Genomic DNA, 16,152 nt, shown 5'->3' with positions numbered 1-16,152 from the left:
TTAAGTTAGAGTAAACACATGATCGTGATTCGTGACACATGTTTGCGCGTCGCCAACATGTGCGACAAGACTAATTTCTGCCTTTGTGCTTCTGGTTTAACCAGGAATTCGGGCAAGGCCATCTATTTGTTAGAGTCAACAAGTTCACACCATTTACCACGCTCTTCCACATATTTTATCCCAACCGTTTCCCCACAAAACATCAAACGCTATTGAACAATGGAGCATCAGATTCAAGAAATCCGTCATGGGATCATTCTATATTTCATTTACTAGTATATATGTAGATGCTGAAGAGTTCCCTTTCACATAGAGATATAAACACGTCCCTTCACAGTTCACATACAGATATTAACACAAGTTATACTTCATTAGTCAGCCAAACTACAAGTCTTCAAAACTTGACCAAAAACTGATCCCAAGACGTTCCCTTCCACTTCCACCACATAAGAGAACCTGCAAAAGAATAAATTAAATAAATAACACATTCATGAGAGAGCACCTAAATAATGTTGCACTCCAATGCTGCTCTCGCAGTATCCCCCAGCAGAAATAATTGAATTAATTAAAATCTGAAACAGAAGCAAACTTTCACTGCTTCAAGACTCGAATACGAACAATGTTTGTTTGAAGACAAAAATGAAACCAACTATAACAATCCCTTTGACACACACGCCACAAGGCCCACATGTCTCTTTAAGACGACAAACAAAAAAAATTAATATATGACTATGCAACCACCAGACAGAACGTGATAGGAAAGTTAGAATTTAGCGTGCCTAACCTAGCTCTAACCACGGGAAAACAACTAAGAAAGTCAATAATACAATTACGATAAATTAAGAAAGCTCGTTCACTGTTGCAATAAACTCTTCCTATTAAAGAGCACAAATGTTTTCAAGTATCAAAGTAACCAGTGCTTTCAATGGCATCACTAATCACTTTACCTTTTAAAATTATCAAATGACAATGATCTCTTTCAGAAACTAATGTCGATAGTTTCTCCAATACACACACAATTTGCTATACAATACTCAACACCATTCTAGACCACTTGTTAAATGAGCAGCAGATTGGCTTTGCCAATTCTCTCATCCTGAACCTCAAAAGTTTCTATTATTCCCCCTGTAGGCCTTTTTTCTTAGTCACTTTGTGTCATTTGTATAGTTCTCCAAGCACATATCCCTTTCTAACATTACACAGACTTGTGACTTAATTTTTCATCTCTAAAGTTTCAAATCAAATTTCCATGGCATTGATGTCCAAAAGCAACAGGGAAGATTGTCTGTGTCTTTGTCTCATCCTGAACTTCAAAAGGATCATTGTCTCTTCCCCTGTAGGCATTTTCTTAGATAACATGTGTCATTTGTATGTACATATCCTTTTCTAACAATACAGACTTGTTGCTTAATTTTTCATCTCTAAAGTTTCAAACCAAATTCCCATGGTATTGATGTCCAAAAGCTCCAGGGACCAACAGAAGTGACCCAAGTTATAACCTTAACCTGGTCAACTTCTATTTTGAGCATATAATGAGAAAGTAAAACAAAAATCTCAAAACAATATCATTATTCTACTACTTTGAATTAGGAGTGATATAGAGAAGGAAAAAAAGTAAGGAAAAAAATTTAAGAAATAGAGTTAAAAAGAAGTGTTGTTTGAATGAAAAATAAAAAAGAAATTTGGAAAAAAAATTTCTACTTGTTTGGATGGGTGAAAAAAGAAGTGAAAATAAATAAATAATATAAAAATATTGATATACTAACTAAAAAATTACTCTATTTTTTTCTTAACATAAATTATTTTATTTTTTTCTTGTTATAATAAATTATTTTAATCTTTTCTTGTTATAAAAAAATATTTAATTTTTTTAAATCACAATTTCTCCATCTTATTTCCATTTCACTCCTTCTCATATCTCTTCTTCCCAAATCACTCAATCTGAACAAAAGTATATATACTCTGGATGTAATTTACAATTGGTTATGTTTGTGAAGAAAATAATACTTAGATTAACTTTACTAGCTCCAATTCTCCAACTGCAATTCACTTAAGTTGTTTATCCTCTCATTTCTCTCGCTCCCAAAAGCGCTCAATTCAAACAAAGACATATTGGTTATGCTTATGAAGAAAATAATACCTAGATTAACTTTCCTGGATCCAATCTCCAACTGCAATTCACTTATCCTCTGGTGGACTATTCGCTCTAATAATGTACACCTGAAAGCAACAACAGTTAGTGTCATGATTAATGAATTCAAACAGTACACCTCTGTACCAAAAAAAAAAAAACAGTACACCTGTGGCACCTCATGAATTCAAATTGCAGTAGATAGCAATATTGAGATAGCTCAAAAGGGATCAGGTGGCAACAACAGAAAAGAAAACTGAATAACTATAATGGTGTATAAGTAGTAACCACAGCACATGAACTGAAATATGCCAGCACATTTTTTAAAGTTCTAAAGAAGAGTCAATGACTTGATTATTAGTCACATCACATTTTTTTTTCTTTTTAACAATCATAAATATCACTCGCATAATACAAAAATATGATGAATGTTATAAACACCAAAGCTTGAATGAGCCTAATATGATCAATATTTAATCACCTTGAATGCAGTGTGCTTAATTAATTGAAAAATTACAGCATCTCCGTCAGCTAGGTCATGACCAACCGCAAAACCTTTCCATCCACCACTAAGTCCTGTTTTTCGTGCCAAATATATTGTTGGATACTCATTCCCATCCTCATCAATCAAAGTCATCACTTCGTCCCCTTTTGGAAGATTGCTCTTGCAGAAATGGACTGGAAGGCCCTGTTGTCAATGATTGCACAGTGGTTAAACGATTAAAATTGCAATTGCTGCTATAAATAAAATGCTTTTAACATAGTGGTGTATTATAATTTTACCTTTGTTTTGCATAGCATTTTGTTGAGTTTTGAATGCATTTTATTTGTATTTTAGTATTAGGTCATTGCATTTGTGTAGATTTTCTTTCTTTTCAACTTGTCATGATATTTTTCATGTTTGCTCTCTTTCAAGCAAGTCTTTTTAGGAAGATTAGGAGAATTTTGGAAGCCGCATAGATAAGAAAAAGAATGGTTCATGCTAAAGATATCAGAGAAGATCACACCCATGACTAGAAGCTGAACAAAAGGGGCTGAAACAATTTGAGAAGATCATGGGGAGGGGAGACCTGATTCTAATCACGCCCATGACTGCGACCTGCTAATTTATTTTATCTGGTTTTTCTGATTGAGTTTGAAAATCCTTTTTGGCCGACTTTAGTTTTATGACAGCTTAGAAAGAGAACAAGATCTTAATCTCCCTCTTCTCTGGTTTGTCTTTCTCTTTGTTATTTCTATTTTTTTATATGGCTACCTGTGAGTCGTCCTTTTTATTCTAGGATTGGGGCTAGCCCTCGACAACTATCAATTCTAATGCAGTTATTTTGATGTTCTCTTATTTCTTCCCTCAATTCTTCTCTTATTGCTTTATATATGCAAAACGCTCAGCTACTGTTTGTCATAATCTGAAACTGTTAGGGAGGTATCGAAAGGTGAACCTAACATTTGGACCTATAGGAGAAGGACTTAGGCTTTAAGTCACTAAAGTACAATTAATCCTAAGTGGGTAAAACGAATTAGCAAAGAATGTAATCAAAAGTAGGAGTAAATTCAATTAGATACTATGTCTTTAAATAGAGTAGAAATTACCTTAGGTTAATTCGCTCTTGAAGAGAAGAAGGAAGGTTGAAATAAAGGAAGGAAGTCTTGGAGTGAAATTACCTTAGGGTCAAATAGGAAGTCTTGGACTGAAAACCCCAATCCTGGAAGTTTTATAATTCTGAATTTTATCCAATTGAAATATTGCTCTATCTTTATCTTTAATCTATTCTTTATCTCCTAAATCAAATTGCTAAATTTTTTCCCAAATTAATTTTCAAACTTTCTCCAATTGTTCAATTTCTATTGAATTGTAATAATTGCAAAGCCAATTTTTTTATGTGGTTATAAGGGCGTCAACTTTTCTCACGAATAACGAATCTTATATCCCAATCCTTGTGTGTTTTGACCAATACTTCCACTTAATATCTTAATAACAAGCTTGTTTTCGTTATTTTCGGAAATTAAGGGTTTTGGTACCAAAAACTCTCCCCCTTTTTGTCTCTCCTTGGTGTGCACATACTCATTTATCTATTGAACCAAAATATAGATGTTCCAAAACCCTTATCATAACAACTCTCATCACAAAGATGGTGTGTTGAACAAATGCAGTCATGAATCAGAATGCAGAAGGAATAAAATCTGTAGATTAGCAATTAGTTTGATATGTTACCAGCCAGAATCCCCCGCTGATGTGGGATTGTAGCATTGACTTTATGAAGGCTGGATGTTCAGATTCTAGACCCGACATTAAGGTTTCTGCTTTCTCCAATGCTTCCTCTCTGGCTTCATCAGAAGCATATACCCTATTGGCATAATCCCTGTGTCTATTGTAAGGTCTACCAAGGGTTCTACAAAGACAAATGGAAAAACATGTCATCCCCTCCTAATGAAATAAAATGAAAGTCAGGGCGAGCGAGAGAGTCCAAGTCCAACCTTCTAGGTATTGTCACGCGATCAACAACCACCTGTTAAGAAAGAAAGAAAAAAAATGACAGTGAGGGAAGAAAAGCACTGATTGAAGAAAAGAAAAAAAGAAAGAAGAAAGAAAACCGACTTCTTTGTAAACAGGAGTGGGCAAATTTGCCACACGGCTAGACCTTCGGACAACAACCAACTCTTTCTGAATGGTGCGATTCTTGACCTGCTTCAGCTGCAATGCAATGCAACCAAAGGTTAAGGAATGGATCTTGAATTATAAATTAATTAGATGAGAGATAATTATTATTATTATTATTTACCGGTGAGGATTTGGGAGAAGGGGATTTGTGAAGAGCTTGAGAGAGGAGGGGGAGATTGAGGGCTTCCATCCTCTTTCTGTTCTCTTCCACTCTCTTGCGACGACTCTCCTCGTATGCTATTGCTGCCACCATTTTTTCTTTCTGGAAAAGAGAACAATGGCAACGCCCAGAATAATGTTATGTTATGTTAATGTATTGTTTGGATCTTATAAATTCGTACAGAAAATGGCATTGCAATTGCAGCAGTGTCGTGTCTCCTCAATCGACCGTTGCATTCCCACTTCCCAATGTCTTGCGTCATTTCCGCACTAGGTTTTCCCTCATTCTTGCCGCTAAAAATTAAAATGCTACACTACTTCTTTTATTATTATAAGGTAAACAAATTATTAAGATTTAGCCGAATAAATTATTTTCATCTAATAATTATTAAATAAATGGCATTATAAAAGGAAAGTCATAAAACGCCATTACAAAAATGTACATTTATTTTTGAGAATTAATCCTTTCCAAAAATGTCTGAATAATTGACTTTATCTTTGTGTAAGATTTTGTTTCTTAAACAAAATTTCCATCCATTTTTGTTATCGATCACTATTAATTATTTTAGGATAATTCTTCTCTAAATTTTATAATTTAATGTTAAATTGATTCTTAAATATTATAATTTAATAATAAAATAATCTTACAAATTTAACAATATAACTAATTTTTTATATTTTTTACATATTTAAAAACTAAATTTATATTTTTTAACTTTGATTAATTTATTACTACATCACATAGGAAGAATTTGTGGGTTTTGTATTTTGCGGTGTTGAATCGAAGTAGGGTGTTGTTAGGTACACCCAACATTATTGCTGGTACACCCCGCACTTAAGGTGAAATGACAAAAATATTCTTGATTCGTAAACCATTTAAGTTGATCCGTAACTCTTTTACAAAACAATACAAATCAAGTTAATCCATATAAGTCTTACGGATCAACTTGATCCGTATCAATCTTACGGATCAACTTGATCCATACGATTTACGAACCACCCTCACACACACCCATCACAAATGCAAAAAAAGTACAGTTTTAGTATTTTTATAAAATGTTGGGTGCACTAGCAATAATTCTGGGTGAACCTAGCAACAACCATCGAAGTAAGGTCCCAACGCTTCCTTCTTTTTTTTGTAAAAAAAAAAAACTATTTTTTTTTTCAATTGGACGGAGCCGAAGGTCCAGGAAAAAACTACCGTAAAACAAACCGAGAAGATTGAATTCCTAAACTGTCACTAAGCAACTGTTGCCCCAAGAAACAAGACGAGGGTCAAAAACCATTTTGAATAGGAAGGAGGTTTTGATGATACCTCGTTTTTTAAAAAAAAAGTATTGTTTCATGTGAATATGGTAGTTTTCCAATTAAACAAGTAATAGTTTTTATGGTGTGATTTGTTTCGTATTAGATTAGGATTATTGAGCATGGGGGTTGCATTTTGCCCAGTAGGGTTCCAATTAAAAAAGGATTATTGGACAATTTGGCTCTTTCTTGATGGAATAGATTTATGGGTGAGGTTGTTTAAGTTTAAAAAAAATAAAATAAATGTTTTATATATAAGTACTTTTTTAAAAAGCAATTAGTTTTGCTTCTTAAAATAAGTAAAAAAAATTAAACAAAAATAGTTTAGACAAACATAAAAAAAAAGTTACTTATTTTATTAAAATAAATATTTATTTCAACAAATAAATTTATCCTAAATTATAGTACATTACAACTTTTCTATGGTTCCCTTTCTCGTCAATTCTTCTTCCGTCTCTCGCACAGAACAAGGCTCCATCCTAGTAGGTCAAATCATATATTTCAAACCTTTGTATACATTTTAGAATAAAACTACCTAAAAATATTTAGGTCAGCCAAGGAAGGTGTTTCAGTTTTTTATGCGTGTTCCCTCTCTCGAGAGTGATGGGTATGATGATATTCTTATTTTTAAAATTAGTTTGGGATTTTGTTTTGTGAAGAAAAAACGAATAGAGAGAATTATAAGAGAGAAACAAAGTTAAGATTAATTTAGGGGAAAAATTAAAAAAATGTAGGTATATAACTAAAAAGGACGTCATTAAACATGTAGCTACAAAAATCACGCTTTAAAGCCCGTCATTAATAATTAAGTTCTTCGATAGCCAATGATAGAAAGTGTTGGTCCAACAATTTGGGTGCTACTGATCCTTTAATGGGCCTAGAATCAAGGGGAAAGAAAGATTTTTAATTATTACTATCATTCTATCATTCTAGTCTCTGAAGTACAATTCAACTTTTAGTTTTTGCCGAATCTTAAAGGTGAAATGTGTGATGTGGGCAAGTTATGTGAGTGACTATGACAAAAAAGAAGAATCAACAAGTATTTTTCAGTAAATGCCTAATTAGTGTCCTTGTTATAGACGAGGCCATTGATTAAGTCCCATTATGTCACATTTCTTTATAATAATCCGTTGTATAATTCTTAAGAAAAGGATTCATGAGCTATCTTAGTCATTGATACTAAAGAATAATTTGGAAGAGTGAAATGAAATGGAATGAAAGTGAATTAAAATAAAATTTTTAAATTAAAGTAGAGTATAAAAATGTAGATTTAGTCTTGTTTTATTGTTTATTTTTAAATTAAAATAGAATATAAAAATATGAATTATTCACCCTAAAGATATATGATAGAGCTAAACATGGGTACCAATCCTTATAAAAAAATCATCAACTTAGTTGTTAATTTTTGTTAAAATGTTAGTAAAAAAATTCAAATTAGGAACCACTCCCTCCTACAATCCATCAACAATCCTCGCCTATACCTTAGTCAATATTTCGTGTAAGTGTTTGACCTCTAACATATGTACTATCATTTTGTCACTTAACTTAAATGTTACTATTTAAATAAGTACTGTATTAATAACTTTAACAATAAAGTATATTACTGATCACAATTATTAAGCAAAAGAATTCAGTTTAAACATTTGTTCCGTAAATGATTATTTGTTTCAACTAATGTCATGACCACTGAGAAAGCTACTTATTATGTAACTTAATATGGGTGTCCAATTAGTCCTAATCGCAAAAGGAAGGAATTTATCTTGAAAAGTCAGGTTTAAAAAGCAAACTAAATTAGAATACTCTCATTATATATTCTCAAGTACTAGTAGCTGAGTCGGTTGCATTGTTATAGAAGAGATACGAAAAATATATAACGAACAGTACTATTCACATGTGCTATTGATAAGTTGTACTAACTGCTGAACAAGATCGAGGAGCATTCCATTTATTCAACACGTCAAACAACCCTTGATTCTGAACACCGAGGTTGATATTGAGCTCAGAAGCAGTGATTAGGATTACTTTCTTTACGAACAGAATTTGGGTGGGGCTACAATTATAATTCCACCTATATTCTTGTCATAGTGATCTTAGTTAAAACATTTTTCTTTTCTCCATTGAAGTATATGTACAATTTACATTAAGAAAAAGGCAAGCTTCTCAATCACATTACTAAGTCCAAAGTGCTAAAAGAACAGCTAAGGTGGTAAGTTATTAGTCCGTTTGCCTCTTACTTAAGGTAATAATACTACTACACATCTCTCGTGCCCATTGGATCTCCTTAAAAATTTTGAACCTTGAAGAAAACACCAACCTTCCAAGCATAATTTTCCTGAGGCTTTTGTCAGTCAACAATCTTACAACCTTGAACGCCGAATGCATTTTATAGGATTAAATGGAACATGCTTCCTTGTACCTGCTAATGGTGCATTCTTGGAATTTGACCTGATATCCCAATCCTCAACATTCTTGGGTACACAAACATCAAACAATATTTGGCCAAGAACCCCATTTGCATTGATGCTCGGACGGCTCGGGAGATGAATAAACCCTCCTTTGCGTTCATCTGCTATGGTGCCAACACCCTTACCCACGTAATACTCCGTTGAACTAGAAGACAAATTATCACTTGGAGCAAGAGCAAAACCCTGAAAACTAGTTGAGGACATTGTCGCTTTCCTCAATCCAGAGAACGGATCTGTGATCTCATCTTTTGTTCCTTCCATACCCAGTTTCTCATCTTCAATTCGACTATTTTTGGAATGATAAATTGCAACAGCCTTGCCAAGGATCTCAGTGATAGCAGCCTTGTAATCAATTGGATGATGCCAAAAATGACCTGTGACAAATTCAATACATTCATCCCTGATCTACATACTTTAAATATTACATTGCAACTGGCATTGCACTGAAAATGATTTGGTTACAAAAATCATTTCAATTTCACATAAATATTATTTTATTTCCAAATCGATCATCTAATTCTAATAAAAAAGATCTATTGCAGGATAACTTGTTTTCTATCACATATTATAATAATACAGTACTGCTCCTAACTTCTACCCATAAACACCCACATAATAGTTATTATTACACTACTATCTACTAATACATGACTGCTCGTGACAGTTATTATGGATTCCCATCAGACAGATACAGTGATATACTCAAGGCAATTAAGGCATGAGACTGTTATTTCTAGTGGTTTGAAGGAGGAAACTCCTTGTTAGCGAGAAACCCTATGTTTGTTCATGTTTGTACTCAAATTTGGCCTGAAAAAATTATTTCTATTTCATAATTCCACGTGTTTATTTCTTGAGTCCAACAGTATATGTTTGTCAATTATAATCTTACCAACTCATTCATGTGCCATTATGTAAAAAAAAGTCAAGATACTGACCTACATGAGGAGAAGCACTCCATTTTAACAACTTGACATCTCCACCAAGGTCTTTTAGTCTTTGGAAAAAATTTGAAATAACTTGAAAAGGAGCAAGATCATCATTTTCTGAACATAAAATGAGATACGGGACCTGCATATTCTGCAAAATAATTTTTGATAAGATAATTCAAGAGACCTGAGAAAGGAAAAAGAGTTAATTTGTTGATTGATTCTTAGCTACTTACAATGGTAGAGTAAAGTGTCTGCCAATACTCTGCACGCTGTGATTCAAATCTACTGAGGAAAAGAGAATCAAGACCAGAGGCTATGCCATTTGCAACCCATGAAGCAAATCTTGGTGGATGGGACACTTTTAAAACACTTGGTTGTAGAAGAAATCGAACACCCAAATCACTGGTAAAATCAACTGGGCTGGAATCATAAATATAGCCAGAAATACAGTCTCTAACTAGCTGGTAGTCATCCTGTGCCATGAAAATAGTTTAGAAGTGGTAAAGAAAATAAAAGATAAAACTATTAGTGAACTGATTTTTTTTTTCTGTGTGAGAACAGGAGTTACAAGGATGAAAAATACTGTCCAACGAACATAAGTCCATGTAACAAGAACTTGACTTGACCAAAACACTGGGTAAAAGGGAATATATGATCAATTACATCATGGAACACAGAAACAGAATGCAGGGTATGGATTCAACACTGTATGCCTCATTCACACATTAAAATGATTTAAGAAAATTTAAGACAATGATGAGTTTATCAATTATACAATTATGTATCTCAGCCATCTTCTGAACTGCTAATGGCAGGAAACATACCATATTATGAGCTTCAGAGCTGCCACTAATTATCTGGATGAAAGGAAAACAGAGTCATCAGACATTAGAACTAAAAGACTGTATAGCATGATGGTCAAAACATAAAAATCAGTCTAGAATAGAATACCTGAAGAACCTTCTGCATACAAGCTTTTGCACCGCCTGAAAAGGATGCAAAAACAATGGGGCAAGGCCTGATTTTCAGCACCTGTATAATGAATAAAAGGTGGTATTTGTAAGCTTGAGCCTAAGGATCAACTTTTGACAAATTCAACAGTAGTTTAAAATATAATAAGTTTACTTCACTTCAAGCTGCTTTACACAGGTTCTAGACAATGGGATATAAAAGAACAACAGGTGTTACAATAATGCTTTTTATCTCATCCACACTCATTTTGTAGCAAATCTTAATCAAGATCATAGAAATGTAGACCACCTCAGAATTAATTAAGAAGTTAAAGGAGGTTTTCAACTAACTTAAAGTCATGCTGACTGACCTACAAAATTGAGATTACAGTAAAATTTACCTCAACAAGTTCGTTAAGAATATCAACAGCAAGAATTGTGGCTTTGTCTGGGAAGAACCTGCAAATAATAGCAATGTTGTAATCATTATCTAATATACATTGATATGTGCAAAGAATCAAAGTATCAATGGCCTCATTTCTCATGGAAAATAAATAAAATCCCAAAGCACCTGCATATCATTTTACCTAACAACCAAACAAAGACTTCAATTAAAATAATTTAGCATATTTAGCATTAGTTCATCATGCACCCAGTAAACCCCTTAAAGAAGAGATTTGAAGATTAACTACTCAAGCTTATGCCATCACCATTCTAATTTCTAAATAGTACCAGCAAAAATTTTAAACAAAGTGTTCACACACCCAGTAAAAAAGAAAGACAACTAAAATGCAAATAAACAGCTACAACTTTGACCTTCTGTGATTCATCCATTAAATGCTGAGGTTATAATAATAGTTAGCTCACTCAAACTTTCAAGTTTCAACAATTGGAATAAGAACCCCTTCCATCCAAAAGGCTTCAATTTATAAAGCTTAAATTAAAATTCAATTTGTAGAAGAAAAAATTTGATTCACCTAACTTGTTGGTCATGATAACCATACTGATCAATTCAAGGCAAGCTTAGCTTCTAGAGACAGCATTCATATACACGAGTAAGATTATTGTGACATTTCATGCTTCAGGCCAACCAGCAAACACCAGGTATTGCTGTCTATTTTAGAGTCCTAAAAGACAAAGGCACTACTCCTACTCATTACACTTCTTGAAGCTAATATGTGACAGTTCCATCAGTAACTGAAAAGTTGTACACTGGATGGACTCAATGGAGGGAACCCCCTCCCCCCACCTCAACTTTTTGGAAAGTATAAACTGAAATCAGGCTTCAATATCCAATTATACATGTAAACTGTAAGGCCAGGTACTAGTAGTTCATACAAGTAATGCTTAGTCTGGAATCTCACATTTCTCTTTTCTGCTTTGAGATCATTTGGTTTGAAATGTCCACTTAGCACTCTGGATAATATGGTTTTAGTAGTAGTAACTCATGTTTTATATTTAGCTTTGGAGTTGTTTTTACCTCTGCGACACCCTTCGCAATATGTATCCTCTTGCTGTTATTTGTCTTTAGTCATTGATCCCATGTATGGCCAAGACAGTAAGACTTCAGTATGCATGCTGGCAGAGGTTCATTAGTCACTCATCATGGGTTTTCTTACTGAGTAGGTAAAAAATTTAGGGGATGTGTGTGTGGGGAGGGGGAGGGTGTTGTAGCTGTCCATTATCACAAACCACGACCCAATCTCGAACTCATGAGCTCAATTGATCACGAACAAAAACAGCCTGAGATGTGTGAGACTTCACACTATGATCAGAACTTATCTGCGTGGTGTGCAAGTCTCCCAAAATTTAATAGGCTAGTGGCCCCAACATTCAAGGTGAGGAATTCATATTCAAAACTACTTACCCTTGAGATAAGTGAGTTGATTACAAGGAATCACCATAAGATAAAACCTTATCTTCGATTGGACATCTCTAAAGTACACTTCAGAGGATACAGTGTGGAGTGATAATCCTTAATTGGAAAATCAAGGGTTGAAATTGTGATAAAATATATACACATGGATAGCAAATGTCGATTGACAAGCTATCACCGCACAGTTTAGGAATCAAATCCGGTCGACTGATACAACTTTGTGACCACCTATTAATATTTTTGCTACAAAGATGATAAATAGAACAAAAAATAATTGAGGGGCACCCAATAGCGAATTAAGTATAGAACTCACATATTGAGAAATTGAGAATGGCAAACGAGTGAATTCCATCCGATAGAGGAATAGAGCTCCACGTATTTCATTAAGTGCTTCTCCTCGCTTGACATCCACGCGAACACCACAACTATCCCATCAGCTCTCTCACAAGCCACTTTTCTTCCCCAGTAATATCTACCACCAAATCCCCACATTCTTCTTCTTCTTAATCCAGCCACAACAAAAACCACAGAGCTCCGAACACTTAATTTCCAGAGAACCAACAAGGGGAAACAAAACTCCAAAATTTGCACAAGATCGAAGAAGAAATGGAGAAAGTTTACTTGAGAAGAGAGATAGGCACGTGCAATTTGAGCTTTCTCTTTGTTTCCGTCACTCGTGCGGAAAACACAAAACCCGTGGATGGAACTTGGAAAGAACCGGAGAGCGACCGGAGTTAAGGTTGTCTCAGCCAGAGGCAGGTGGTGTTGTTGTGTGTTTGAGCTCTCACGCTTCTTCGAAGATCGCAACACAAAAGGGCATTTCTATTGGTGTACCCACTTTTTAGTTTTTATATTGTGTTGTCCACAACTCGTGGCGACGGGATACGGGAATTTGGGATTCACCCCCAAAAAAGTCAAAATCCTTCACGAGAAATATTATTAATGTCATTAATTAATTATTAGGCAAAATTATAAATTAATTTATTTACGAATTTAGATTAATTTATTTATTTACGAATCTAATCTCTCTTTTATATCTAATCCGTAAATTCGATTCTAAAGTTCAGACAACGTAGACCGTTGATCGAACTTACCAGATTAGACACGAATCGAAAATAAGTTTAAAAAAGAATCAAAATCAAAATTTGATAGAAATAGAAATCAAATTTGTAATTTTACTTAATCATTAATTAGTTCTCCTCAACATGATTGGTTACCACAATGAGACTGATAATCAGGCCTTCCATGATGATGATGCAATCAGCAAATTAAAATAGGTAAATGAAGATTTAACAACTCATTCAAAAACTTGCTTATAAAAAAATTAGATTTGAAATATAGTTTATGATTTGAGTAATCTTCAATAAAAAAAAAATATTTGAGTAATCTAATTTTCATCCGATGATTTTATTCTCTTATTTATACCGAAAATAAATCCGTTTTGAAGAGCTTTATTTAATTATATTGTAAAATAATGTTCATTTTAATTATTTTTTTTACTATGTTATTGTTATAAAGTTTGCCAACTCATCGTCACCTTTGTTTGAGTATTTCCTTCTAATTCCTTTTTCTCGGTTTAAAAAACTTAAATTTAAGATTAGACTTAAAGAATTTCAACTTAGTTTCAATCAAATTAATGTATTATTAATTAATTTATTATAATGGAAAGGATAATAGAAAATAAATTAACATAAATATTTTTTATTGAATTGAAAACTAGCTTGAAATATTCAATCCACAGAATTTCAAAAACTACAATTTTTTTTCATTCTCACATATATTCTTTTAAATGTGTTGTGTATACGGATAAAAAAATGTGTTGTTTAGTATTGATCAAGATGTATTAGTATTTTTAAATGATAAACAATGTTTCAGACTCACATCACATTGTTTTATGAATATTTAATAAATTTTAGTCGATAATATAAAAATGTGTTTAAAAAATGTATCAAAACATACGTTCGTAATACTCTCAACCTTGATTCTTTTTCACAACTTTTTTAAAAATATATATATACTATATTTCCTTTCGCTTTCTTTTTCTAAGCATTACGCACATGAGATGAGGACGCTTGAAGATTGATACGAGTTTGATAATCGTTGTCCGGCCTTATCCTCCCCCATTCCTAGTCCATTCGATTGGCAGCTTTCCATATGGAAGATTTTAAGCTTTAATAATTTATTGACTTAAAAGCCAAGATTATCAAACTCGGCCAAGTCTGGACCATTAAGCATAATAAGACTATGATAATTAATATATTGTGCAATAATAGAAGATAAGTTTTTAATATTGGTTATTAATAGAAGTTTAAACTAATAATGTTAAAAGTATTAACATTAATGTATAATGTAAATTTGCAGATATTAGTATAGTATAATGTATTTAAATTACAAACAAATCTAAAATAAAACAAAGTTAGATGTTGGATATGAGAAAATTGAGTTCTAGCTTCCAAATTTTATGATTGTATAAAAATTCTCTTTTCATAGCTAATTTTTGTAAACTTTGTGATTATAAACAATCCTGCATTTCGTAGTCTCCTCCAAATTTAAATGAGTGAATTATGCATCTTTCATTCATAAATGAGTACATAGTACTTGACACGTTCTGAAATTAACATTAAGTTTGTCTTAGATATGTATAGTACCATGTATTCTTTTGTATTGATTATATGTAAAAACAACAATAACTTGATGGTTTTAAAATTTGACAAACAAAGGTGCTTTTGTACTTATTATATACAGTGTTGAGTTATTCACCAAACTGTTGCAAGTAAATTTATACTCATTCGGCATACTTTAAAAGTGACTAAGTTATGAATTTTGTGATACAAAGAGTCATTTAAGATGAGCTTTTGGTTGAGAGCTGTTTTTAAAGATAGTCAAGAATAAAACACTTTATCCAAACTGGATCATGGTCACTTAATGATTTCCTGAGTCTGTAGAAATCTCTAAGTTTTGTCTATTCAACTAGTATAGTTAGGTTCACCATATCTTGATTGTATGTAACAAAGTGCATGTTGTCCTTATAGTCTAATAGATGTCAAGTATGTTCTAGTTGATCCTTTCATCTTACAGCAAAGGTCCTACCCGATTCACCATAAGCCTACATTTAAAGTAAACTAATATAAGTAATATTAATGTGTTATATTATGTCATGTTTATTTGATAATAGTCTTGAAATTTTTAACCTGATCCTTAATATTAGTTGTTTTGAACATTTATTCTGATTTTTTGTTAATCTTCATCATTGTCTTAATCATTTCATTTCAGTTCTTTTGATTTTCATTCATCATTTCTAAACTCCATTTGTAATATAAAAGTTACTATTATTAAATTGTGAAGCATAAATAAACATATAAAAACTAACATCTCAATAAGCTTAGCATAAAATTGTATGAAAAAATTGTTTGTACACTAATACTAGAACACTAATCTTTTCATTTTCTTTGGACCATTCATAAAGCTTCATGCCAATTAAAAGTAAATGACTAGTATAACTATTTGTAGCAAAAAGTAAAATACTATAATACTAATAATACTTATTTTATGGATTAATTCAAAGATGATGATAAAAGAAAATGAGTGTGTGAATGCGTAAAAAAATGCTCATTTTTTCTATTTTAAGAACCATAAATTTGCTTAAAGCAGATGTATCTTTTAAGTACTATACCATAT

At 32.7% G+C, this 16,152-nt stretch overlaps 2 protein-coding genes across 4 annotated transcripts; both read right to left on the bottom strand.

Annotated features, from left to right (window-relative positions):
- Positions 1-95: 95 nt before the first annotated feature.
- On the bottom strand, positions 96-5,203 carry LOC114408693 (B3 domain-containing protein At5g42700-like). Its single transcript, XM_028371827.1, has 7 exons — positions 4,912-5,203; positions 4,728-4,823; positions 4,607-4,638; positions 4,344-4,521; positions 2,613-2,819; positions 2,141-2,220; positions 96-456 (listed from the first exon to the last, which is right to left on the bottom strand). The coding sequence occupies exons 1-6, from the start codon at positions 5,041-5,043 to the stop codon at positions 2,179-2,181; spliced, it is 687 nt and encodes a 228-aa protein (XP_028227628.1). The 5' UTR covers positions 5,044-5,203; the 3' UTR covers positions 96-456; positions 2,141-2,178.
- Positions 5,204-8,171: 2,968 nt separating this feature from the next.
- On the bottom strand, positions 8,172-13,309 carry LOC114408692. Of its 3 annotated transcripts, none has more exons than XM_028371825.1 (8): positions 13,096-13,309; positions 12,788-12,982; positions 11,000-11,057; positions 10,600-10,680; positions 10,473-10,505; positions 9,882-10,121; positions 9,655-9,796; positions 8,172-9,093 (listed from the first exon to the last, which is right to left on the bottom strand). In XM_028371825.1, the coding sequence occupies exons 2-8, from the start codon at positions 12,964-12,966 to the stop codon at positions 8,612-8,614; spliced, it is 1,215 nt and encodes a 404-aa protein (XP_028227626.1). In that variant the 5' UTR covers positions 12,967-12,982; positions 13,096-13,309; the 3' UTR covers positions 8,172-8,611. The 3 variants fall into 3 exon arrangements, with proteins under 3 accessions (XP_028227626.1, XP_028227625.1, XP_028227627.1); XM_028371824.1 differs by having other exon boundaries at positions 12,788-12,976; XM_028371826.1 differs by lacking the exons at positions 12,788-12,982; positions 13,096-13,309 and adding an exon at positions 12,079-12,753.
- Positions 13,310-16,152: the final 2,843 nt, after the last annotated feature.

The sequence above is a fragment of the Glycine soja genome, chromosome 4 (assembly GCF_004193775.1).
Source record: "Glycine soja cultivar W05 chromosome 4, ASM419377v2, whole genome shotgun sequence".
Taxonomy (NCBI): domain Eukaryota; kingdom Viridiplantae; phylum Streptophyta; class Magnoliopsida; order Fabales; family Fabaceae; genus Glycine; species Glycine soja.
Note: the sequence above shows the minus strand (reverse complement) of the source record. Positions and strands in the feature narration are given on the sequence as shown.